The sequence below is a fragment of the Gavia stellata genome, chromosome 28 (genome assembly GCF_030936135.1).
Source record: "Gavia stellata isolate bGavSte3 chromosome 28, bGavSte3.hap2, whole genome shotgun sequence".
In the NCBI taxonomy this organism is placed as follows: Eukaryota; Metazoa; Chordata; class Aves; order Gaviiformes; family Gaviidae; genus Gavia; species Gavia stellata.
This window is the reverse complement of record NC_082621.1, coordinates 9,327,098-9,354,733: the sequence shown is the minus strand read 5'-3', so window position 1 is coordinate 9,354,733 and position 27,636 is coordinate 9,327,098. Positions and strand designations below refer to the sequence as shown.

General features: G+C 44.3%; 1 protein-coding gene and 1 pseudogene across 1 annotated transcript; one reads left to right on the top strand and one right to left on the bottom strand.

The window, feature by feature from the left end:
* Positions 1 to 1,461: 1,461 nt before the first annotated feature.
* On the bottom strand, positions 1,462 to 12,615 carry LOC104256454 (histo-blood group ABO system transferase 1-like). Its single transcript, XM_059830246.1, has 5 exons — positions 12,551 to 12,615; positions 11,480 to 11,548; positions 6,552 to 6,590; positions 3,102 to 3,236; positions 1,462 to 2,185 (listed from the first exon to the last, which is right to left on the bottom strand). Exons 1-5 carry the CDS (start codon positions 12,613 to 12,615, stop codon positions 1,462 to 1,464), a joined length of 1,032 nt encoding a protein of 343 aa, XP_059686229.1.
* Positions 12,616 to 21,522: 8,907 nt separating this feature from the next.
* On the top strand, positions 21,523 to 27,056 carry LOC132319457 (olfactory receptor 6B9-like; annotated as a pseudogene).
* Positions 27,057 to 27,636: the final 580 nt, after the last annotated feature.

The window sequence follows — 27,636 nt, the reverse complement described above, 5'->3', positions numbered from 1 at the left end:
CATAAGGGGACCCACTTTACCAGGTAAGTAGTGCAGAAAATTTGTGCAGCCCTACAAATAGAACAAAAGTGTTATTTTGCCCATCACCTCCAATCCAATGGGGCTGTAGAGAGGAAAAACTCTGATTTTAAAAACAAATTGGCAAAAATACATGTAGAGATTGACCTGAAATGTCCCGATGTGTTACCTGTCCCACTGATGTATATAAGAAGCGTTCTGAATAGAAAATATGGACTGTAACCTCACAAGATTTTAATGGGCAAACCCATGTGACTGTCTTACACAGCACCCTGAACTCCCATACAGTCAAACCTAAAATTGACGGATAATAGCCTTCTAAAATAATGTCAAGTATTAATGAAATGTATAAGGACTGTTCACACACAGCTGAAGGAAGCCTCAACTGAATTCGCCATGGAGGTCTGTCACTCCTTGAAACCAAGGTATACCAGTGAAAACGTGCACTTGTGCTGTGCTGGAAAGGACCTTATCAGGTACTGGTAATTACTAATACTGCAGCAATGTGCAAGGGCTGCTCAATGGGATCTGCACTTCGCAGTGTAGAAGGGTCACACCACCTTCAGACACAACACAGAGTGTATCACCTGTCACAGGGCTGGATGTTCTGGATAAACTTTCTTTGATCAAATGTCAACAGAAGTGCAACCTACAACCCCACAAATAGACTTTGATGGACCTATTGTTATAATCTGAACCTGTTGATTGTTTTTAGAAATTGTAGCTTTGTTTGCTCTGGGATTTTGCATTTATGTTTATATTATTACTGGTCATATACTAACCTGTAAGTATTGTTATATGATAAGACTATAAAGAATTAAAGATTATGAGGGGTATGTGCCTCTAAGGTCCATAAGAGACCTGTTAATTGGACTGGCACTTGTACATTAGGATTTGTACACCTCAATACATTCAGACCTCTTAAGCTGATTAAGACAAGCATTGAAATATGTTTTGTTGGGATTATTAAATTTGCTGGTGGTGTGTGAGTGGGTACAGTTGACCTTATGTTGTGCTAAATTAATGTGTGAGAGGCTGGAAAGAGGCATAACTCAAGCAAAGGGTAGAACAATAATGCTGAATATATTACAGGACAAGGACGAAGAAAAGGAAGAAGTGCTTGGACTAATGACTCTAAATGGTTATAAAATCTAGAGGCAAGAACACATGATGGGACAGTATGGCCCACATGGAGGTTGATCCTGGGCTCTCAGGAGTATTGAGCACTGAAGATGGTAATATCACCACTACAAAGCAAAGCAGAGTGAAAAAAGAAATAGGCATACAGGTCATTGCTTTCTTATCACCTGTACTCTGCAATAAAAATTAGGTTAACAGAGAAAAATCTCAATAAACAGCATAATTTGTCCTTTCCTATTAGCATCAGAAATGCAGAAAGACGGACACAGGTAAATTAATGACTTCATAACCTCCACATTTGTTTCACTGTCTTGACACTGATGACCTGTTTTCTTTCTTGCTTTCTTTAGCTTTCTTCTTGCTGCCATTGCGCACAGAGCACATCCTCTTCACTTGGATGATGCGGGGCCGGCTTAGCTCTTCATCCCAGTAGTACTCTGGGGAGAGCAGGCGCGTGGGCTTGTGATACAGGAGATACTTGTTGAGGTGGCTCTCATCATGCCACCTAGCTTCAATGCCATTTTCTCTGTCCTCCATGACCCCTTTAAAACAGGCTCTGGTCAGTTTGTAGACCTCAGCCACACTTCCCCCGTAGAAGCTTGCTGTATAATAGAAGTCCCCTTCTCCCTTAGGGATAGCAGCTTGTGACTCAGTGCGTGTCTCATATGATTTGCTCTCACGACGTGCGGTGTACTGCCAGGAGCTGATGGTCCCCACCAGTGTATCAATAATCTCCACACCAATGTGTTCAAATAGCTGGACATCAATGTCTATGGAGTAGAGATAGTCAACCTCATACTGGAATCGGCTGTGAATATATCTGCTGATGATATCCATACGGCTCATGGAGATATCTTGCCATCGTGAGTGATTCTGGACAGGGATGACAAAAAGATGATTCTCAGGGGCCATCTGAAGGTGAGATATCTGCTCAGGATTGTCTGTGAACAAGTAGAAGTTCACGTGATGCCCAGCAAGGAAGTACTTGTTGGCAGAGCTCATGAACCCTTCTACAAACTGGACATATCTGAGAGACAAGGAAGAGAAAATCATTGAGAGGAGTTCTTCCTGCTGAAGAATGGCAGCTTTTCAGTTCATCTTGTTTCTTCTTTTCTATCTATTGCTCCCTTCTTATGTTAGTGCTCTCTATTTAAAATAGCTGCTACCCCTTCAACCCTTCCCATGCTGCACTTTTCAGTTTTCACTATTCTCTACTCCATTGGTCCTTCATGCTCATTGTACAGAACCCATACCTTCTAGACCATGGTGTTCCCTAATATCACTGCATAGTATAAATACTTCTCCTGACCCTTCACTCTTACATGCTCCCTGGCTCCCTGGCACTCTTTCGGCAGTTTAACTTTTTAAAATACTGTTCTAGAGAGGATCAAAATTATCAATGAAATAATTTTTCTTACCTTGAGATACCTGAAGTCTCTATTTAGATCTGGGATGTTTAGGGGAGATAAAGGGAGTATGGTTCTTTACTCACGCAGAAACTTGAAGAGGAACCTCCCTTAGAACTTACAAGCTATAATGGCATGGTTAATAATTTTACTGGAACTAATATTTTAACTCTAAACTCTAATAGGAACACATTAAAAATCTCAACTTTACAGGCTTTTTTTATTTTTTACCGCAGGTCAGAGGCAAAGCTTGTTAGAAACACAGCAGGAGCTGGAATTTTCTTCTCAAGGGATCAAAATGCTAGTTATATTTCCAAGGATAGTTTTTGCCCTTTGCAAGGCAACGTCTCATGCTTTTTCACAGCCAGTTGCCTTACTTGGGAAGTTGACACTCACATATCACATTTCTCCCAGTCTAAAGCTGCTCATATTCTGTCTTTGGAACTTTTCTCACTGCTGCTCCACCAGCAGTATTGCAGCATAGCTGGCAGGTGAGAGGTTTAAGTATTTGACAAGAAATAAATGACAAACCAATACTTTTTAACAGCAAAAGTGACCACTCCAGTGACCAGGTTCTTCTGCATATATTGGGCATTTAGGATGTCTCTATTGAACGTGCCTTCCCAGACAATTGGAGCCAACCAGGGTGTCAACACAAGTACATCCCGCCTCCTGCAAGGAGTTGGAGAATGAAGGTAGTCTTTAGATGGCCTATAGAATTCATGAAGACAAACACAAACTTTTTCAGCACAGATGTCTACCTTTGAGTTAATCATCCCAGACTCTCTTTGAAATCACTAGGGATAAAGAAAATACCGTCAGTGAAATCTGGGATATGAGTCATCTTATCCTGGAGTGGACACCTAAAACAAGTCAAATGCCTCTAAAATATTTGCTTCTCTACAAAATACCTAACTTCAAAAGAACTGGAGTAAGTTTAGAACCTGTGTTCCCAATTCAGCCTTTGGTGACAAGAAAGTTGTAGCTACATCTGACTGATTATAGTCATACCTGACTGCTAGCTCAGCTTCACAGAGCCATGTGAACTGAACCATTTGTGTCCACACAGCATTCATTCTTTCATCCAAATTTTAACATCCAGAGAGTGTACTGGCTCAGTTCAGCATATATCCAGAGTGCAAGAAACCATGTAAAAAACACACACAATCAGGGATTTAGACACAAGTCTGGGTTTGAGCCCTGAATTAATTTGAGAAAGTATGGAGAAACCCAAAATCAGCAAAATGTAATTTACTACTGAGATAGTTTGGATCACCTTTTGGAGGTGCCACTGACTATCGACCCCCTTAGCGCCTACACTGATTAAATTTATTGGTATGATCATTCAGATTTTACAAAACTGAACCAATATTTTTCTCAAGGCATTTTTCTGCCCAAGTCTAGGTGCCTGTATTGTAGATGAGCATATCTGAACAAGTTGTCAGGGATCCATTACTGTAAGTGAAGAGAAACAAGCACTTCTATGGTATAATCAATCTTCTCATAATACAAGTATATAGAATATGTTTATACCACAGACATATTTACAATTCCCAATTTACTGTAAAGGGAGCCTAAGAGACTAGATGCAGACACATACGATCCTTGCACTGTGTGGGAGACCTTCTGATAACTACTAATTTCCTCAGTGCAGACATCTGCATATGAGTAATCTAGGTCACAGTGGCAAGAAATAGGCACTTCCAGGGAAATCCTCCAAATTATTTTAAATGTTTGGATGAACTACACCTAAAAATTGCCTATTTATACTGAGTATAAAGGGGAGATCTAGCATCATTAGTTAAAGGTAGATACTGTTAGGGGAGTTGCTGAGTAGAGGCAAGGCTGCTGCATGTCAGTGTCCCCTGATTCAACCAGTAGTGAGGCTGAGAATATATTCCCAATAAACACAGACACATATACAACATAGACATATATATGTCTGGCCGCACAGATAATATAGACAGAAAACACAGCACTCATGCAAATACAAACAGCACCAACAGTGTCAGCCTGTCTCCCTTTTCAAACACTGAATATGAAAGCCCTTTAGTAAAAATATACATATAAACACATATATAACACACAGATATATACGTACGTATATACAACATGGATCCCTTCAGCGGCTGGCCTCACAGAATTTATCCAGTAATTGGCCCTGGACCCCCGGCCTCCCAGTTACCTTGCAAGCCCACATGCTCACTGGCACTGACATGTATGCAGTATTGATCCCCCATGCTCATACATGCACAAACACGCACAAACACATTCATGGTGAATCCCTATATTAATTGGCCTTAGACACTGAGTCTACTCAGTAGCTGGCCTATGGGTCTTCTTATCTCCAGTTGGCACATACACAGACGCACATATGCAAAGGGGTCTCTCAGGCAACCCCAGACTTTACAGTCTCTCCAGTAGTTGACTTGGACTTCCTCGTCCCTCCAATAGCCAAATATCAGACATCTCCAGTATCTGAAGCAGGCTCATGGCCACTTTGATACCTACCTCCCAAATCACTTATCCTACTTGCCAGCAAGTACAGCTTGGCATTTGCTAGCTATTACACCTTGACATATGTACCCACACAATATGGAGGCACTCCAGTCTCTACAGTTGATGGCATCCCAGACATGTAGGCCTCTGCGACCCTTAATCCAGTTGCTAGCACTTACATCCTCACTCACACCAGTTGTTGGGACCACAGGTGCACAGGCACCTGTGACCTCTGGTCCAGCTAGAGTTGCTAGCACTTAAATTTTCACTTGCTCTGGTCTCTCCAACTGCAGGCACCGGAGACACACAGGTCCCCAACCCATGGTCTGACTACAGTTGCTGGTATTTAGGCCTCCATATGAATACATGCACAGGGAAGAACCTCTTACCTAGGAAGGCAGGTAGAAATAGAGCTTAGTGAGAAGACAGAGCAGACTGTGCTGACCAGCTACAGGGCATGCCACACAAGCATACTGACCAGCATGCTTTTACATGCAACCGCCCCCTTACAGAACCTTATCCCTTTACTTTTCCATGCTTACTCCTCCCCAAACCACCTTGATCCCTCCCTTTCTCCACTTGTGGTTCCTCCTCTCAACATCCTATCATCAGTCTTGCATAATCCCAAAATCTTCTTCCCTACCATTCCATGCCCTTGTAGCCAGTAACTCCTCTCAGTCTGAAAGTTTCTCTAGGGAGCCTCTCCCTTTGACTCAATAGATTTCATCCCTGGACAAGAAGGCCAATTGGTCTCCTGTTACAACCTTGGTAGGCACTTTACACTGTGATTGCTTCTCTTATTAGGCTACTGGGGTTCCCTGCCTTCCATTGTCCCTCTGTGCTCCTTCGTGTTGTGTAGAGATAAATCTTTTATCACATAACCTAAAAAGCATCTATATGACAAATCTCTGAAGTAATCTGAGAAGAATGATCTTTGATACATCTTCTTTTTCTTTTCAATACTTACAGATTTAAAGAATCAAACTTACCGTGGTTTTGTCAGAAGCGGCTGAGGATATAATATGCTGTAGAAAAGAAAATATATACATGACCTTCGAATAATGTACATGGTCATTCATTCATTCAAAATAATTCATCCTACTGACCTAGAATGTCCCTTTCACAGACATTTACAAATTATATGGAATGCTGACTGTTACCACTAAAAATAGCATCAGCCAAGGACTCTTCTTTTTTAGCTTTTGAGATGGGTCGTGGCAGGGGAGGGGAAAAATGGATTAAGCTCTAAGTAAAGCTAGAACTTTTCAGCATTCGCCATAATTTCCCAGTTTCCTTTCTGAAAGCAAACAAATGAAAGATTCTGCATCTATGCATTTTTTAATGCTTTCTGGAAGGATACCTTATCTAAATATGCATCCTTTCCTATTCATTCAGCCTTGTTCTGACCTGTATGTGCCAGAAACAGAGTCATGAGAACAATGCAATATCACATTAATGAAGCCAGAGAACTTATCCACTTATCCTTACCGTGGAAGCATTGGAGATGTTTCGTTTAAGTCTGTGTGTCTGTAAATGAGAGAGAAATAAAAGACACATAAATACCTCATAGCACCGCAGTTTCAAATTTTCTTTTCCGTGCCAGGAGGGATGAGACCCACAAAAGATCCTCACGTGTTTCAGCAGTACTCCCCCTTGATCAAATGTCAATGGCTATCCAGTCAGGTAGGCTCCATCACAAATACTATGATAAGATTTGTATTACTTCACCTCTATATACAATGTTAACTACATTAAGTAATGTTCCTCAGACTTACTACTCAGCTGGTCTAACTAGGGTTGAATGCAAAATAATATATTTTAAGATTATTTTCAGCAGGTCTGTTCCTGCAGTACATCTTCAGGAAATTTGATTTTACTTCTACATGGTGAACGTCTGGTCCAATAAGGCCAAACATCTTCAATACACTTTTTAGTTTACTCATGGGTGTACGTCTGCATACCTGCACTCTAGAGTAGATAGGACACATCACAGAGAAGATGACACTGCTGTCCATTCTCATTGTTTATGCAGGTTCCTGTAGATGGGTCACCAAATGGGAACCCACCTGTCTTCATTCCTAGATTTTCCAGTAGGAAAAGCAGTGGAAACACTTACTAAAAGTAATAGCTTAAGCAGGCTAAGAGAGCGATATAAAAAGAATCACATAGACACATACACAGAAAGATGTCTAGCCATATTAACTTTTTTTGGGAGGGGTGAAAATACTATCTTATATTTGATCCATTTTAATTCCAAATCAGTTACAAAAATATTGCATTGTCTTTGTCATATTGTTTTATTGGAGTTAAAGTTTATTTCTTCTTCAGTCATACATGCTACACTCCTTAAAGTATAGTGTGTGCCACTGTGAATGCATTTAGAGCAGCATTTCTACAGAGTAACAGGACTGTGTGTATTATAAGAGAGGTGAAGAGGGGAAGCCTAAGTCAAAAAAGCAGTGGGGATCAGAAATGCATAATTTATAAGGCAATAAAAGAAACTGATGAAATATCGTTTAGCTAAATGAAATGAAGAATTTTTTGTTTAGAAATATGGATGTGTTTCATTCTGGTAAACCACTTTCTTGCTTCCATATTCAGAATATGTTACTTCTCAGCGAGTTTGTGGACCACACCAAATTGGAGGCAGTGGGCAATATGCCAAAGGCCAGGGCTGCCATTCAGAGGACCTGGAAAGGTTGGAGAAATGGACTGACAGGAACCACGTGAATTTCAGCAAAGGCAAAGGCAACCTGGTCCAGAGTAACCCTATGCAACAGGGTGCTGACTGACTAAAAAGGGGTCCTGGTGGACAACAAGTTAAACAGGAGTTGGCAGTGTGTACTTACAGCAAAGAAAAGTAGCTGCATCATGGAGTATATTAGTAAGAGTGTAGGCATTAGTAAACAGGAGAGATTCTTTCCCTCTCTTTGACACTTGGGAGATAGATCTGCAGTACAGTGTCCTGTCTGCGGCTCCCCAGGATGAGAAAGAGATTGACATACAGATGGGAGTCCAGCAGAGGCCACCAAGCTAGTGGGGGCTGAAGCACATGAAACAGGAAGAGAGGCTGACGTAACGGGGCCTGTTCAGCTTTAAGCTGGAAAGCCTAAGGGGAGACCTTGTTGCTATATAGAACTACCTGATGGGAGCAGAATACAACAAAGACAGAACAAGTCTCTTCTCTGATGTGCACAGCAATAGGATGAGAGGGAATAGACATAAGTAGGAACTTGGGGAATTCCAATTACATATGAGGAATTTTAATTTTTTTTTCTTTTTAAGTGATGAAAGTGGTCAAATACTGGAATGGGTTGCCCAGAGACATTGTGGAAGCTCCATCTTTGGCGGTTTTTAAGACTTGACTGATCAAGTCCTTGAGCAACCTGCTCTAATTGACCCTGCTTTGAGCAGGGAATTGGACTAGACGAACTCCAGAAGTCCTTTCAAACTAGATTATTCTATGATTCTATTAAAGGGTTTCTTCTCCTTGCTTTGCATTTTCTTTAATAGAATATTCTGATCTTTCAACTGTGTCTGTAATTTCAGGGCAGAAATAATGTCAGTGGCCACATCTTTCTGCTTAAGACTCCCCAGGAAAAATTGTCCGATATGTAGAGTGACCCATATTGGCAGGGCTCCAGGCAAATGACCAGGTTGCTGGCTATGCCTTACTGAATATACTATACTACTATACTTACTAGGTTAAGCTAGCTGAACAAGATGTGGAAAACAATTGTTGAAGACATAAGAAATTGCTGGATATTACAAATAAGAGTGTGGGAATCTGACAGAAACTACAGATAGTGCTGTGAAGGATGGCTGGATTCATAGTTGGTTAAGGGGGAGTTTTGTGAGAAATGACCAAAATTCACAGGTAATAGAAAGGGTGTTGGGGACCAGATTCTTGCAAGGCCAACAGCTCCTAGGCAGCCATATCAGTAATACTACATAAGTCCAAGGTCAGGTAACAATATCAGAAATATCAAATTTAGCTCTGGATGTAGCAGAACTGTGACCACTGGATAAAAAGTACCTAAAGGTGAATTGTTTGTTTTGGAGGGACTGGGGTGGAGAAATGGAGGTATATGGTTGGCAAATAGGAGACTCAAGAAATGGGACAGTGGTTATAAGGCAAATCATGTAATCAGGGATGTCTAAGGGTACCCGTTGGGTAAACCTGGGTTTCATCACAGCAACATATATCAGGACAATAAACCAAACCTGGTTTATCTGATGATACCACAGGAACCAGATCAGCTTCCATGGTCAGTAGAACCAGTGTAGGAGAGAGGTACCTCCCACGCCTAAGAGATGAACACCCAGCACAGACGGACTGACAATTCTGGTATTACTGTACCCACTCTTATTTCAGGACTAACAGCACTAGCAACTACCCATCACTTCCTCACATATATCTGCTATGTTCTTATCCTTTTTTGCTTAATCATGTGTATCTAGTGTGAATGGCATATAACCCAGGTCTCCACTGAGTCTGACACAGTTCCCTTGTTACCAAGACACAATTTTCACTTTTGAGATTATTCAGGTTCAAAATTCATGAAAAAAATGAGATCTGTGTCACAGACCATAAGAGTGTTATCTTTATTGTTTGCATTCTCTCCTTGTGGGTGAATCTTGCCCTCTTCTGGCAAGGTGTAGGTATTCTGAATATCTTTAGAGAAGCCCTGGAAAAGCGAAGAGAGAGAATCCTAATGTGGTCTGCGCTATATTTTCTAGAAGAAAGAGTTAATGCAGTGAACTGTCCCCTATACTGAACCCATATTTTTGCCTCCCGTTAAAGGACAGCCCAGGATTCAACATATTCTTATAATGGACAATCAGAAACTGTCATTAAGAATAAAAATCAGGAATTAAAGTATTTTACAAGCTATATTCTTATACAGAATGCCCAGGTTTGGCACTAAGGGCTATTCAACAAGGATAAAGGAAGAGGACTGATGTTTAGCAAGCTATCCATACATATTCATAGGTCAGAGCTGTGGGAGAGCAGAGGTAAGAGGTCATTACCGTGAAAGCTGACAGAAGGTCTGATTCATGTTGGTCATACTAAAAACAAAACACAGAAAAGAACTTCTGGTTAATGAAAACTGCTGGTAAGGGTACAGCAAAGGGCCACAAAGATGATTAGGGGACCAGAACATCTTTCTTATGAGGAAAAGCTGAGGGGCTTGGGTCTTTTTAGTCTGGAGAGAAGACTGAGGGGGGATCTTATTAATGCTTATAAATACTTAAGTGGTGGGTGCCAGGAGGATGGGGCCAATCTTCTTTCAGTGGTGCCCAGTGACAGGACAAAAAGTAATGCGCACAAACTTGGTCATAGGAAGTTCCAAATAAATATGAGGAGGAACTTCTTTACTTTGAGGATGGTAGAGCACTGGAAGAGGAGATATTCTCTGGAGATATTCGAAACTCACCTGGACACATTCCTGTGCAATCTACTCTAGGTGAACCTGCTCTGGCGGGGGGATTGGACTAGATGATCTCCAGAGGTCCCTTCCAACCCCTATCATTCTGTGATTCTGTTATTCTGTGATTCTGAAAAGAATATCAGGGACATAAGGCAGGTCCTACTTTCTTATATAGTGGTGTACATCCCAGGTTTCACTTCTTAAAGCAATGGTTTGGAATTCATGTCATTGAAGACACATATCTGACCAAATAAAAGTATTTTTTTCCCTATAACTGGCTACAACTCAAACCTATTTTAATTGTATAATTCCTTTAACCTAAGTTACTCCGAACACCCGCATGTGCATGCGCTTGTGCGCACACACACACAGTTTAAATAATTCCAACTGCAGCTGTACTCATTTCAAAGGATTTCCTTCTGGCTTACAGGAAAATAAAAGATCCTAGTGGTCCTGCATTTGTATTTACATTATAACAGCAGCCCCAGATCTAGAAATATAATTATTGTCCAGAGTGTTATTTGGGTAAGAATATGACACAGGCTAACTATCTCTAAATCCCCGAGTATGAAATTAATAGACCTTGGCAGGGCCCACTTCTTTCTAATTATTACAGAGGAAGCCTAGATGACTTCCTTAGAAATAGATAGCCAACTTTTAGATGTCTAAACCAGGTGGGATTAAGCTGTCTTTTCATGGCATGATTTTGGGGAAGCTGGATCAATTTATTTATATCTTCAGAATCCCCATGTTAATCCTCTGGAATCTGAGTCTGTTCACCCAACTTGAGGCATTCACAGTAGAGATGTCTGCATCTTAGCTGGTCACTGCAGGATAACTGATCCCAAAATAGAAATAAAAACTTCTAGGGCATGGCTCTTCTGCTTAAGAATTAGCCTTATCAGATGAGTATTATCCTAGTGGCCTAGAATGACACACATGCTGGATTTTGCAAGGCATGCAGAGTGAAACTCAGTCCCTTACAGCAATATAGCCTCTTCAGAGGAGTCTGTGGGTTCCTGGTCATTGGCTGGGGAGAGAGGGTGATGGTACCTTGGACAGAATAAGAAAGCAATGAGTCAATGATAAAAACAATAAATCAACGCCTCCTCCACACCCTTTATGACTGAAACTTTAAAACAAAGTTAACAGAATACATATTTGTTCACCAAACTGGTGATGAGGATGTGCAAAAGTCAGTTGTTTCAAGAGAGCTGTCTAGCCTGCTGTTACCTGCAGATCTATTAACTCTGAAGATCTGTGGTTGATTTAATTTGCATTTCATGAGGCCCAGGACCACTTGTGCCAAAGGAAATGTGTCTGCTTTACAGCAGAGCTTGTTCTCAGCTCCTGCTAGAAACTGACTGTGTAGTCACCTTTTGGAATGAGGTGTCTACAATAGCACTTTGGCTCTGCTCTGACCAGTATGTGGAATCTCCTCTGATGTGAGCCAAATTGTATTGTCAATAAAAATGTGAGCACTTATGATGGATGCTGTGCCTCAGACAGAGTATATGGATGAAAATATTGTCCTAGTTCCTCCATTTGGAACAGTCCTCCAATATTATTCCAGCAAACTCTGCATTCCGAAATATCCCCACTTGATTTCATGCCAAGCTTCAGGGCACTGAGCACATACTATGAAAGCATCACTGTAGCAGGCTACTATAGGGACATGCAAACCAAGGGTGACCCAGGCTAACCATTACGCAGGATGAATACAGCTAAGTCCACTCCTCAGAGTACTAGCTCTATGCCGAGATCCTTCTGTCATCCAGAGATGTCATTGTGGTATGTAAACATGAAAATACACCCCTGGGCTCACAGGAATATACAAAGCCCAATTTCTCAAATTTTTAGAATTTCACAGAAGAGATGAAAAGTGTCCACACTTGCCAATTTTTATCTTATAAATGTAAAAGGGGATTAGGAATTTAGCCTTGTGCAAATGCCTACATTGTACCTGCCTAAGTATAGCTAGAAGGAACATCACTCAAGCTGGGCAACAGAAATATATGCTAGTCGAAAAATCATTATCAAACGTTAAACACTCACCAGATCGCTCCAGTGATTCCTGCTGTCACTAGAATAGCCAGTCCATGTAATTTTGTGATTCCCATGTTGCTGGTGTTGAAAAAAAGGTGGTGAACCCTGGTGTGACAGTAAAGTGAAAAAACCCACAGAAAATACTGTAGTTATTAAATATTGAATAAGCCTCCTGTTTTGGACAGCAAGTCTGGACATAATAAGGAGAAAAAATATTCTTTCTAGAGGAAACATTTTACATCTAGGTATTTATAATAGATCCTAAGTATTTACAATACATATTCCACAGACTGAGCTCTCATTTTAAAATGGTAGTAGAGTGTACCATTTTATTAATGTACAAACATATAACTCTCAGTTCAGATTTTCTCTGGATAAGGTTTTCTTCTTTTCCTGGCCAGTGCCCACTCTGCTCTTTAACGTCTCTGTTCCAATCTCTTATTCATCCTTTCTTCCTTGTCTAGCTCTCCTTTTTGACCTGGGTTCCTTGGGTTTTCTACTGTCTTTTAATCTCTGCAGTTTTCTGTCTTTCTAAGTTGAAGGTCGCAATCCCTTTCTCTAGGTCAGCTTCTCTCCCCCGTCCATTCTGGAGCTGTTCAGAACTGCCAGCCTTCTGAAAAGACTCTTTGTAGCATTCTTTGGTCATATTACCTTCCCATGCTCTCAGCAGCTCTTGAGCATCCCTTCCACCTGTAACCACCTTTGTTGGCCACTGTGCCCTAGTCCCAACTTATTACCCCCAGCCACAGTACTCACTTATGGTGCTTTCAATCACTTTAGCAGCTCCTGTTCTCTTCCTCTCCTGCTTCATCTCTCCTCACATACCTGCTGAACCAGTATCGGCACAACAAATCCTTTCTGTATGTCAACCATGTCTCAGCAGCCAGGCTTAGGGCCAAATGATGAGCCTCCACCCAGTTCTTTACCTTATGTGGGAGTGCTGCCTCCTGAGTAATGGGGAAACAACAAGAAACTTGCAACAACCAATTATTCCCTAACACTGCAACACTGAAATTTTTTATGAACAAGAAGGTGACCGCCTAGACTTCCGATATGGAGATTTTTTTCTTAGAATGTGGGTATTTTTGTTAAGAGTCATTTGTCCTAGCAGCAAATATCTGTAATGTAGACATTTCCAACTGCACTGAACTTAAGATACATTTTGTAGTCACAGGAGAGAAATAAACATTTTCAGGACATAATTAATTTAATGTTATGGGGACCTTTAGAGTCGGTAGCTTAGATTCACCAGAGCTAATGTATGCCTAAGACAGTAGGCCTGTTGTCTTGAGTCTTTCTCTCCATTTACTGGAGGAAAAGATAGTAGCTTACAAAGAACAATTCAAGTACTACATAAGATGAATCTGTTCTGTTGGTGCCAGTCTGTTCAACTCCAGTGATTGCATAGAAAGTATGCAGCTGCCATGAATAGCATTACAGTAGTTGGATGGATAAGAACTGGGGTTTTTTTGAGTGAAACACAAATAATGCAGGGAAGGTTGGATGGAGAAAGATAACTGTGAGTTACCTGCTGCTTTTCAGTATTTGCAGATAGGTTCAGACTAGTAACATGGGCTCAGTCAGTAACTTAAAGTAAATAAAGTTCCTTATACCTAACTTCACATGGTGAGCTATTCAACTGGACTAAAATACATTTACCATCAATGGGGATAATTAGACAATTCTAGGGAGTCTTCACGTGACCTACTTCCCTTCATCTATCTGAAAATTTTGGAAAATGAATACCAAACAATTTTGCTACTTTTTAATCAGGTGAAGCACTGTCCAGCCTCTTATCTATTGATTCTCTCCCCATTGACTGTAACAGGAGTTCAGCCACGTAGTTCACATACGGACACTTGCAGTATTGTGACCTGTATTTAGGTGTCTTAGTCTTTGAGGTGAGTATCACTCTGAGTTTATAGGCACGTGGTGGGAGCTGCATTTTCCCCTCTGAATGGTGTCTTTCACACCTAAAATATTATTGATACTGAAGGGCAAAGGCGTCCAGGAAGGCTGGACGTTCTTCAAGAAGTAAATCTTAAAGACACAGGAGCAGGCAGTCCCAATGTGCCATAAGAAGAGCCGGCAGGGAAGACAACCGGCCTGGCTGAACAAGGAGATTTTGCTGGGACTCAGGAAAAAAAGGAGAGTTTATCACCTTTGGAAGAAGGGGCAGGCAACTGAAGAAGGGTACAAGGATCTCGTTAGGTCATGCAGAGGGGGAATTAGAAAGGCAAAAGCCCAGCTGGAGATCAATCTGGCCACAGGTGTAAGGAGTAACAAAATAAGTTTTTATAAATACATTAACACCAAAAAGAGAGCCAAGGAGAATCTCCATCCTTTACTGGATGTGGCGGGGAACATTGTCACGAAGGATGAGGAAAAGGCTGAGGTACTTAATGCCTTCTTTGCCGCAGTCTTTAACAGCCACACCAGGTATCCTTAGGGTATCCAGCTCCCTGAGCTGGAACACAAGGATGGAGAGCAAAATAAACTCCCCATGATCCAGGAGGAAGCAGTTAATGACCTGCTATGCCACCTGGACACTCACAAGTCTATGAGGCCCGATGGCACCCACCCAAGGGTACTGAGGGAGCTGGCGGAGGAGCTTGCCAAGCCGGTCTCCATCATTTACCAACAGTCCTGGTCAACGGGGGAGGTCCCAGATGACTGGAGGCTTGCCAACGTGACGCTCCTCTACAAGAAGGGCCAGAAGGAGGATGTGGGGAACTACAGGCCTGTCAGCCTGGCCTCGGTGCCGGGGGAGATTATGGAGCAGTTCATCTTAAGTGTGCTCACAGGGCATGAGCGGGACAACCAAGGAATCAGGCCCAGCCAGCACAGGTTCATGAAAGGCGGGTCCTGCTTGACCAACCTGATCTCCTTCTATGACCAGATGACCCACCTAGTGGATGAGGAAAAGGCTGTCAATATTGTCTACCTGGACTTCAGTAAAGCCTTCGACACTGTCTCCCACAGTATTCTCCTGGAGAAACTGCTAAATCGTGGCTTAGACAGGTGTAATCTTTGCTGGCTAAAAAACTGGCTGGATGGCCGAGACCAGAGAGTCGTGGTGAATGAAGCGAAATCCAGTTGGTGGCTGGTCACAAGTGGAGTCCCCCAGGGCTCAGTTTTGGGGTCGGTCTTGTTTAATATATTTATCGATGATCTGGATGAGGGGATCGAGTGTACCCTCAGCCAGTTTGCAGATGATACCAAGTTGGGTGGAAGTATTGATCTGCTTGAGGGTCAGAAGGCTCTGCAGAGGGATCTGGACAGGCTGGATGGATGGGCCCAGGCCAACTGTATGAGGTTCAACAAGGCCAAGTGCGAGGTCCTGCACTTGGGTCAAAACAACCCCATGCAACGCTGCAGGACTGGGGAGGAGTGGCTGGAAAGCTGCCCCACAGAAAAGGACCTGGGGGTGTTGATTGACAGACAGCTGAATATGAGCCAGCAGTGTGCCCAGGTGGCCAAGAAGGCCAACAGCACCCTGGCCTGTATCAGAAATAGTGTGGCCAGCAGGAGCAGGGAGGTGATCGTGCCCCTGTACTTGGTGCTGGTGAGGCCGCACCTCTAATCCTGTGTTCAGCTTTCAGCCCCTCACTACCAGAATTACATTGAGGTGCTGGAGCGCGTCCAGAGAAGGACAACGAAGCTGGTGAGGGGTCTGGAGCACAAGTCTTATGAGGAGTGGATGAGGGAACTGGGGTTGTTTAGTCTGGAGAAGTGGAGGCTGAGGGGAGACCTTATCACTCTCTACAATTGCCTGAAAGGGTGTTGCAGAGAGGTGGGTGTTGGTCTCTTCTCCCAAGTGATGAGTGACAGGACAAGAGGAAATGGCCTCAAGTTGTGCCAGGGGAGGTTCAGGCTGGATATTTGGAAAAATTTCTTTACTGAGAGAGTGGTGACGCATTGGAACAGGCTGCTCAGGGTGGTGTTGGTGTCGGACTCACTGGAGGCGTTCAAGGAACGTGTGGATGTGGCATTGCGGGACATGGTTTAGTGGGCATGGTGGTGTTGGTTTGATGGTTGGACTTGATGATCTTACATATCTTTTCCAACCTCAGTGATTCTGTGATTAATGCTTGGGCACCACTTCCTCTGTGAAACCTCAAGTCTTTTTCAAGGCCAGTATAATTACTGTTTTATATGTGGAGAAATTAAAGCACTGTTAAGTGAAGAGATATATTGGTCAAAGCTACCCGTCATGTGATTATAAGCCAAGAGCAGAGCAGAAATGCCCTAAATTTCAGTCCGATGTCTTATCACATAGACAGCATTGACTTCGGAGAAAGAAAAACAAGTATCAATAGTTCTACAATAGGTGGTTACCACATAAAAAAATAAAAAGCAGCAAGCAAACAAAAAAACCCGCAGATGATCAACCTCTTCCAGGAGGTTTAGAAAAAGGAGGGGAGTTTATTCCCTCTAATTTTGTTCTTAGCTCTCTTGGGCTTTGAAGGATAATATACTGGGTGATATTTTCCATCCTGGGGAATCTTTCACTCAACGGAGGACACAGAAAGTCTGCAGGAACTGCATGTGCTCACAGCATTTTATAATACAGCCTGCTTTCAACCATTCAGAGAAAAACACAGGGGTAAGGTTCTAGCTAAACGAAAGAGAGACCACCAACTATCCAAGTATCTCAGATGTCTATGTCTGCAGGTGAGATTTTGCCCACCCACAAAAGTTAAATTTAACAGGAGTTAAAGAGATGGGAGAGAGTTGAGCTCTCAGGTGACTTTGACCTACCTTAGTTGCATATTTTAACTGTTGAAGCTCGTCTTTGATAAGACTTAAATTTCTTTGCAATCCACAGAGGTGGAGCAGCAACAACCTAAACTTCTGCTAAGGACAGGAGTCATATTACCTAATATAGGCATCATAAAACTGGGTAAATAAAATAAGGTAGTGGTCTAGATTAATTCTGGTGATATCTGCAGTCATACACACACACAAAACCCACCAAAACTCATATTTTTCTATAAACAGTATGAATCTCATTCTATCAGTAAGCAAAATAGATCTTCATATCCAATCTGAAGAATATATCTGATAAATGTCCATGGAATTTTAAGTGAATCTCAGGAATTTAGATTTTAGTTTTGAGAAAGAGTTCTGGGCTGTCTACTAACTCTAGTATAGGTACAGTATTAACTACTGGATGCCTCCAGCTCTCTCCATTGTTTATTATTTTTTATCCAGACTGCTCTAAGTCTGTTTTCTCCTGGGATCCATTTTGACATCCATCCTGCATGGCTCTAGCCTGATGACAGGTTACACTCTCTTTACATGGCACCCCAGGCTACATGGACTCCTTGTAATTCTGAGGAATTTATTTTCCTCAGTGTTCAATTTGAAAAACCCAAATAATGACAAACTTGTACTGAATTTTTCTTAGTTCTGTTTTTCAGCATGATGTTAGATGTTGTGTATCCTGTGAAGTGGCGTAAAGGAACAGACTGATGATACAGTGCTTGAGAAATTTGTAGGCCAGAGAAATCTTGCCCAGTAATTAGAGGAAACTAGCCATGGAGTTACATTTTGATCTGGTCTAAAGGGAAGCTAGTTGTCTCTGCTACAGCTAAAAGACAAAGAGGTTATGAACTCGCAAAGAAACAGGCTCTTACACAAAGACATTCCCTTACATGGATAGAGATGCCTATTCATATTTCAGATGTGGTCGGGCAGCCTTCTTTCTCTCCAGAATGGTTAAGGTCTTGCCAAAGGTCTTGAGCGACATCTGCCAGACCCATAGATGTTTCTGAAATGGCCACAAAACATGAATGTGTAGACAAATTAGTTTCATTTCCAGGGTGATATGCTTTGTGAAAACACAGTTAGTTGATCATGTAGGCACAGTAACAGATAATTACTCAGGTACAGAATCATATTATATAGTTTTGGGTATCTTCCTGAGGAACCTCTGTCAGTAGCTTGTTCATAGGAAGAATCACTAGCAGGTAACGGAGAAACAGTCACCTCCAGAAAATGTTTCACAGCAGCAAAGTTAGGTTATTGTTTTGTTTCATGAACTGCAAGTGCTACAGAGAGAGCCTCAGAAAGCTAGAATTAATCTTCCTGAGCTTCCTTCTTGGGTACCTCAGTTATACAAAGGCAAAGTAAACACTGAAATCCCATGACTAATTACTTATATCTTACGTAATCTTATACCGAACTGCTTTTTTATGAACATATAAGAAGCAATCACATCAGTATGTTTTGCAGAACTCCCACCACTTGGGTTATGTTTTCTCAATTAAATCATGGAGAAGGGTTGTCTTCCCTAACCAGAACATGAATGGGTCCACAAGCACTACTGAAGTGGTGTGAAGTAAACAGTGAACAGTGGTTCACTGTTATTCTTCTTCAGGAATTTCTGTATGGTAATCACCTCCTTCCAAGGAGGAATTAATCCACTGGCATTTCAACATCTACAGCATACATATGAACTACACTGAGCAACACACCTAGGCTTCTGAGCTGCTTGTTGGCATGCACTTACAGAGTCAAGGAAGAGAAGAAAGACATGGCTGTGGAATGATCAATCTGATCTGGTTTAGACCTTTTCCTCTCAATGAGAGCAGTATTACCTGGAAATGCCTGTATATCTATATTACTTGGAAAGAAGACAAGCTGTGTATATTGTCTATTAGATGAATTCCAGCTTCTCAGTATAGTCACAGAATCACAGAATCACAGAATCACTAAGGTTGGAAAAGACCTGTAAGATAGATCATCAAGTCCAACCATTACTACAAAAAAAAAAAACCAAACAAACCAACCCCCGCCTCCCCAAAAAAAACAAACAAAAAAACCAAACACACCACACAACACCACACAAACAAAAAAAACCACACCACACACCACCACGCCCATCAAGCCATGTCCCACAATGCCACGCCCACACGCTCCTTGAATACCTCCAGGGAGGGTGACTCCACCACCTCCCTGGGCAGTCTATTCCAGTGTGTTACCACTCTCTCAGTAAAGAAATTTTTCCTAATATTGAGTCTGAATGTCCCCTGGCACAACTTGAAGCCATTTCCTCTTGTCCTATCACTCGTCACTTGGGAGAAGAGGCCAACACCCACATCTCTGCAACACCCTTTCAGGTAGTTGTAGAGAGCGATAAGGTCTCCCCTCAGCCTCCTCTTCTCCAGGCTAAACAACCCCAGCTCCCTCAGCCGCTCCTCATAAGACTTGTGCTCCAGACCCCTCACCAGCTTCGTTGCCCTTCTCTGGACGTGCTCCAGCACCTCAATGTCCTTCTTGTAGTGAGGGGCCCAAAACTGAACACAGCATTCGAGGTGCGGCCTCACCAGTGCCAAGTACAGGGGCACGATCACCTCCCTATGCCTCCTGGCCACACTATTTCTGATACAGGCCAGGATGCTGTTGGCCTTCTTGGCCACCTGGGCACACTGCCAGTTCATGTTCAGCTGGGTGTCAACCAACACCCCCAGGTCCTTTTCTGCGGGTGAGCTTTCCAGCCACTCGTCCCCAATCCTGTAGCGTTGCCTGGAGTTATTGTGATGTTGTCTTCTGATGTTAAGATAGCTCAGGTATTTACTTCAGTTCAAGCATTGTATTTGACTTAAGAGAATCACTCTCTTGCAATTCTTTATTTAGAGATTTGACTGATGTGTAAAATCAATAATTTGAAACACTCAGATATCCCCAGGTTTATAGGCAGATCTAATACTGGCCAGGTCAGGAACTACTGAATATATGTAGTATGAAGGCAAATTGGTTAATAATGTATTTTTGCTGACTAAGGTAAAAAAGCCAGTATTTTGCAGTTCATGTTCTGCTTTACCAACACTTGTGTTTTTTAGAGGGAGATTCCAAAATTACTTTTCTGCTTCTCCTTAGACCTGTGGAATTTCTCATGGTAGTAAAAGCTAACAGTAATATGGTTACAAAGTTATATGAGTTTGCACATTACAAGTCTTCAATTATGGTTTATATTACTGCTTCTGAAGATACCAAAGGTTTTAAATTAACAGTATCTGGACTGGTATTTCAGTGTCAATGAATTGTTTTATGAAGATGAATGTTCTTCCGTAACTGAAAACCTAGTTTATCATATGCTTTAATAATTATGGGGAGGGGGCAAGAGGTGGTTTGTTTCTTTGCTTTTAACATGAAATTAAATATTACACTAACAGAACTTTAAAACAAGATTAAAAGCATTTCTTAGATTAGAGGATGATAAGTTTAAAGGAGAGAAATGTGCATTTTCCAGTTTGAAAGGGGTTTTTTTCTTTTCAGTTTTGACCTGTAGAAATTGAGAACTATGTATGAAATTAGCTCATCAAATTTTTAAAAAAGATGGATAGATAGAGAAATGGAAAAACAGGGGATGGGAGGGGAAGAGACTCAGACAGAGAAATACATTTGTCCAAAATGTGATTCATCTTCCCTGAGAGCTTTATTTAGAATAGCACATATTGCTCTCTAGAAATACCGGTTTCATATGATGAGTATCTAGAGGCTTTCTATGCTGGGAAAACATAGCGGGGACCAAGCTGTATTCCACAGACAGGACAGGAAAGACTTGGCTTTGCAGAATTAAGCCCAGTTCCCTAAGTCATGCAGATGCATCATGGATATCCAGTATCCTCTGCAAGTTAAAAAGAACTGGGCATCCAGCTGTTATATGGGCCTTCAACACCCATGGATTTCAGTAATAATGTAGGCCACTAATTATGAACCAGATATCAAAATATCTTATTGAATTTGTTCTTATATCTTCAAAATGGTTTAAGATCTGAATGCAATAATGTTCTTCCTTTTCTCCCTCTCCTTGTCTTTTTCCTTTTTTGTCATTATCCTTCTTCCTTTCTTCTTTTCAACTTGCCATCTTTCTTTTCTTTCTCTGCAGTTCTTCTCACTATTTCTTTGATTTTGAAAATATTCCGTATTTTTTATCTTTTATTGTCGTTATTTTTCCTTTGAAGCTTGATGCTATGCCTTTTGCCAGAAAGCAGAAAAACAGCACAAAGTTCCAGGAATTTATCCTCTTGGGATTTCTGACTATCCTGGAACTTCAGGTGTTGCTCTTTGTGATATTCCTGGTGGCCTACATGCTGACCATCTTGGAAAATATACTCAATTATCTTGATAAAGAAGAACCATCAGCTTCACAAGCCCATGTATTTCTTTCTCAGCATCCTCTCCTTCCTGGAGGCTTGGTACATCTCAGTCACCATCCCCAAACTGCTAGTGAATTTTCTTGCTGAAAGAAAGAATATATCTTTTGGAGGCTGCATGACCCAGCTTTACTGCTTCAGCTCCCTTATTTGTACTGAGTGTGTCCTCCTTGCAGTCACGGCTTATGATCGTTATGTGGCTATCTGCATTCCCCTGCGCTATCCAGTCATCATGAACCACCAGGTCTGCATGCAACTAGCCACATGCTCCTGGCTCGTTGGCTTCTTGGCCTCCATGCTGAAAGTATTTTTCATTGCTCAGCTGTCTTTTTGTGGCTCCAGTGTCATCAACCACTTCTTCTGTGACATCGAGGTGAAGGGCTCCGGAGCAGAGGATCGCGACGGGGGACCCTTCCTAGGGCGGCTAACGGCGAAGGCGAAAGCTCAGGGAGAGAGAGGGTGCCCCAGCCCGCTCCCCACACCGCCCCCACACCGCCCCCCCACCCCCCCCCCCCCCCCCCCCCCCCGAGCCGGCAGCACGAGCTCCTGACGAGCAGCAGCTCTGACTCAGCGTGGGCGGGGACTAGAGCGGCGGCGTTCCAACGCCCTCACATACAAGAGCAGCCCCCAGGGAGCGCGAGCGACCCGGAGCGCGGCGAACAGGGCGGGCAAACAGGGTGTGGCGTGTCAGAAGGGCGTGGCGCGTCAGTTCGCACAGGCAGGGCGTGCAGGGTAGGCGTGCAGGCAGGGCGCAGTCCTGCCCTCCTGGCTGTGAAGGCTCTCCGGACGAGTGGTCATTGCCCCCCCAGAAGAGGCCCAGCTATGGTCTCCACTCGGCCGAAAGCCATCGCCAGAAGGAATGTGGCGACCCAGGCGGAGCTCCCACCCAGGCACGTGGCTGTCCAGGCCTCTGGCTGCCAGGAGTGCCTGAGCCTGTTGCTGGCGCCGGAGGACAACGCCTGTGTGCGGTGCGACCAGGTGAACGATCTGCTCAGCCTGGTGGCAGAGCTGAAGGAGGAAGTGGAGAGGCTGAGGAGTATCAGGGAGTGCAAGAGGGAGATAGACTGGTGGAGCCATGCCCTGCCATCCCTGAGGCAAAGGCAGAGGACGGACGCTCCACGAGAAGCAGAGGACCCCTTACCCTCTTGCCGCCAGGCAGAAGGAGGGGACCTAGGAGGCGAAGGGGAATGGAAAAAGGTCCCTGCTCGGGGCCGCAGGCGAATCCCCTCCCGGCCTCCCTCACCCTCACCTGCTCAGCTGCCCCTACATAACAGATATGGGGCTCTGGAACTTGAGGGCCAGGCTAACGAGGACATGGACGGAAGTCCATCTCCGGGGCGCCCTAGGGCGAGATAGCCTGCCCCACGCATCACAACCACCTCTACCAAGGCAAAAAGGAGGGTGGTTGTTGTAGGCGATTCCCTCCTGAGGGGAACAGAGGGCCCAATATGCCGGCCTGACCCAACCCACAGGGAAGTCTGCTGCCTCCCTGGGGCCCAGGTGAGAGAGGTCACGAGGAAACTCCCCAGTCTGGTACGGCCCACCGATTACTACCCACTGGTAGTTTTGCAGGTTGGCAGCGAGGAGATAGAGCAAAGAAGCGTGAAAGGGATCAAGAAGGACTTTAAGGCGCTGGGGAGACTGATTGAGGGATCGGGTGCGCAGGTGGTGTTTTCTGCAATCCCTTCAGTGGCGGGGAGGAACACTGAAAGGAATAAGAAAGCAAACATGGTCAACGCGTGGCTCAGAGACTGGTGCCACCAGAGGAATTTTGGATTCTTTGACCATGGGGTGGTCTCCGTGGCACCGGGCCTGCTGAGTGCAGACAGTGTTCAGCTGTCCTCAAGGGGGAAAAGGATCCTTGACCGTAAGTTGGCAAACCTCATCAGAGGGCTTTAAACTAGACTTGAAGGGAGAAGGGGATGAAGCCAGGCTACCTCGAGATGAGCCTAGGGGTGACGTGCCATTGTCGGGGGCAAGACCGATAGCCCAACTCAAGTGCATCTATTCCAATGCACGCAGCATGGGCGGCAAACAGGAGGAGCTGGAAGCCATCGTGCGGCGGGGCAGCTATGACGTGGTCGCCATCACAGAAACATGGTGGGACGACTCGGATGGCTGGAGTGCTGCAATGAAGGGCTATAAGCTCTTCAGGAGGGATAGGCAAGGAAGGAGAGGCGGTGGGGTGGCTCTATACGTCAAGGAGTGCTTTGATTGTATAGAGCTCGATGATTGTCATGACGGGGTTGAATGCTTATGGGTAAGGATGAGGGGGAAGGCCAACAAGCCGGATATCCTGCTGGGGGTCTGTTATAGACCACCCGACCAGGACAAAGAAGCCAATGAAGTGTTCTACAAGCGACTGGCAGAAGTCTAACAGTCGCAAGACCTTGCTCTTGTGGGGGACTTCAACTTACTGGATGTCTGCTGGAAGTACAGCACAGCTAAGAGGAAACAGTCCTAGAGGTTCCTCGAGTGTGTGGAAGATAACTTCCTGACGCAGCTGGTAAGCGAGCCTACAAGGGAAGGTGCCCTGCTTGACCTGCTGTTTACAAACAGAGAGGGTCTGGTGGGAGAAGTGAAGGTCGGAGGCCGTCTTGGGCTTAGCGACCATGAAATGATAGAGTTTTCAATTTTTAGCCAAGTAAGGAGGGGGGTCAGCAATACTACTACCATGGACTTCCGAAGGGCAGACTTTGGCCTGTTCAGTACACTGGTTGGGAGGGTCCCTTGGGAGACGGTCCTGAAGGGCAAAGGGGCCCAGGAAGGCTGGACGTTCTTCAAGAAGGAAATCCTGAAGGCGCAAGAGCAGGCAGTGCCCATGTGCTGTAAGAAGAGCTGGCGGGGAAGACGGCCGGCCTGGCTGAACAAGGAGCTTATGCTGAGGCTCGGGGAAAAAAAGAGGACTTATCACCACTGGAAGAAGGGGCAGGCAAGTGAAAAAGAATACAAGGATCTCGTTAGGTCATGCAGGGAGGGAATTAGGAAGGCGAAAGCCCAGCTAGAGCTCAACCTGGCCACAGTCGTGAGGGACAACAAAAAAAGCTTCTATAAATACATTAATAACAAAAAGAGAGCCAAGGAGGATCTCCATCCTCTACTGGATGCGGCGGGGAACATTGTCATGAAGGATGAGGAAAAGGCTGAGGTACTTAATGCCTTCTTTGCCTCAGTCTTTAACAGCCACAGCAGGTATCCTCAGGGTATCCATCTCCCTGAGCTGGATGACAGGGATGGAGAGCAAAATAGGCTCCCCATGATCCAGGAGGAAGCAGTTAATGACCTGCTATGCCACCTGGACACTCATAATTCTATGCGGGCCTGATGGCATCCACCCAAGGGTGCTGAGGGAGCTGGCGGAGGAGCTTGCCAAGCCGCTCTCCATCATTTATCAACAGTCCTGGTCAATGGGGGAGGTCCCGGATGACTGGAGGCTTGCCAACGTGACGCCCATCTACAAGAAGGGTCGGAAGGAGGATCCGGGGAACTACAGGCCTGTCAGCCTGACCTCGGTGCCGGGGAAGGTTATGGAGAGGCTCATCTTGAGGGCGCTCACGGGACACGTGCAGGATAACCAAGGGATCAGGCCAAGCCAGCACGGGTTCATGAAAGGCAGGTCCTGCTTGACCAACCTGATCTCCTTCTATGACCAGGTGACCCGCCTAGTGGATGAGGGGAAGGCTGTTGACGTTGTCTACCTGGACTTCAGCAAAGACTTCAACACTGTTCCCCACAGTATTCTCCTGGAGAAGATGGCGGCCCGTGGTTTAGACAGGTGCACTCTTCGCTGGGTAAAAAACTGGCTGGATGGCCGAGCCCAGAGAGTTGTGGTGAATGGGGTGAAATCCAGCTGGCGGCCGGAGTCCGCCAGGGCTGACAAGCGGAGTCCCCCAGGGCTCAGTTTTGGGACCGGTCTTGTTTAATGTCTTTATTGATGATCTGGATGAGGGGATAGAGTGCACCCTCAGCAAGTTTGCAGACGACACCAAGTTGGGAGGGAGTGTTGATCTGCTTGAGGGTCGGAAGGCTCTGCAGAGGGATCTGGACAGGCTGGATCGATGGGCTGAGGCCAACCAGATGAAGTTCAATAAGGCCAAGTGCCAGGTTCTACACTTTGGCCACAACAACCCCATGCAACGCTACAGGCTTGGGGACGAGTGGCTGGAAAGCTGCCCAGCAGAAAAGGACCTGGGGGTGTTGATTGACAGCCGGCTGAATATGAGCCAGCAGTGTGCCCAGGTGGCCAAGAGGGCCAACGGCATCCTGGCTTGTATCAGAAATGGTGTGGCCAGCAGGAGCAGGGAGGTGATCATGCCTCTGTACTCGGCTCTGGTGAGGCTGCACTTCGAATACTGTGTTCAGTTTTGGGCCCCTCACTACAAGAAAGACACTGAGGTGCTGGAGCATGTCCAGAGAAGGGCGACGAAGCTGGTGAGGGGTCTGGAACACAAGTCTTATGAGGAGCGGCTGAGGGAGCTGGGGTTGTTTAGCCTGGAGAAGAGGAGGCTGAGGGGAGACCTTATCGCTCTCTACAACTACCTGAAAGGAGGTTGCAGAGAGATGGGTGTTGGTCTCTTCTCCCAAGTGACTAGTGACAGGACTAGAGGAAATGGCCTCAAGTTGTGCCAGGGGAGGTTCAGGCTAGATATTAGGAAAAAGTTCTTTACTGAAAGAGTAGTGAAACATTGGAACAGGCTGCCCAGGGAGGTGGTAGAGTCACCCTCCCTGGAGGTATTCAAGGAGCGTGTGGATGTGGCATTGTGGGATGTGGCTTGATGGGCATGGTGCTGTGTGGTGTTGGGTGGGTTGGTTTTTGATGTGTTGTGGTTTGTTTTTTGTGGTGGGGTTTTTGTTTTTTTTTTGTTGGGTTTTTTTCAGGTTGGACTTGATGATCTTACAGGTCTTTTCCAACCTTAGTGATTCTGTGATTCTGCGATTCTGTGATCAGCCCCTTGCTGAACATATTGTGTGCTGCCATGACAATGGCTGAAATAGTGGATTTCATCCTGGCCTTGCTTATCTTGCTGGTTCCTCTCTCTGTCACAATTATCTCCTATATATCCATCACCAGCACAATCCCCCATATCCCCACAGCCCAGGGCAGGAAGAAAGCCTTCTCCACCTGTGTTTCTCACCTGACTGTAGTCATTATCTTCTTTTCAGCCACTCTTTTCATGTATGCCTGGCCCAAGAGAATCCACCCTTTTGACTTAAACAAGCTGGTAACTCCCATGCTCAATCTCTTCATTTATTGTCTGAGGAACCAGGAGGTTAAAGGGGCTTTGAAAAAAATCTTCAGTGTTAGACAGACTTCCCCCAAGGTCTCTCAATCCATTGCTGTCCACCTTTAAGATAGTTCCTTATAGACAGAGTGTGTGAGGGTTAGAAGGAAAGGTTTTAAGTTTTACGTTGTATTTAGTCAGAACTGCAACCATTGTAATGCTGGTAACTCAAGAAACTGAGGCATACCTATGGCCACTTAGCCTCAACAAGAAATCACCTTTCTACCTATTACCTTCAAATGATTCTTCTCTGATGAAGGCTTATGCACAATGAAGTTATTGATTTGACTCACAGGCACTTCAGGGAACAAAAAGACATTTCTAGGATATCATACATCAATGGCTTTGAGTACACAATTGAAATGTTCTGTTAAAAACATGTGATCCAAATTCCAGGCAATATCTGATAGCTAAGGTGAGATGCATGTGCCTAACTATAGGCACATGCCTAACGTTTTAAAGACCTTGGGTATTCTCCTCAATCTACAAATGTGATGCTAAAAGGAAGAATCTCTTCTGCAGTTCCTGTATCGTATCTGCCTATCCAAATGGGAGGTCTCAGACACTCCACAGTATTTCATATTCTACAAGAAGCCTGTACTTAGGAACCTGAATCAATCCTCCTGGAAGAGAGTAACAGCAGAAGGAA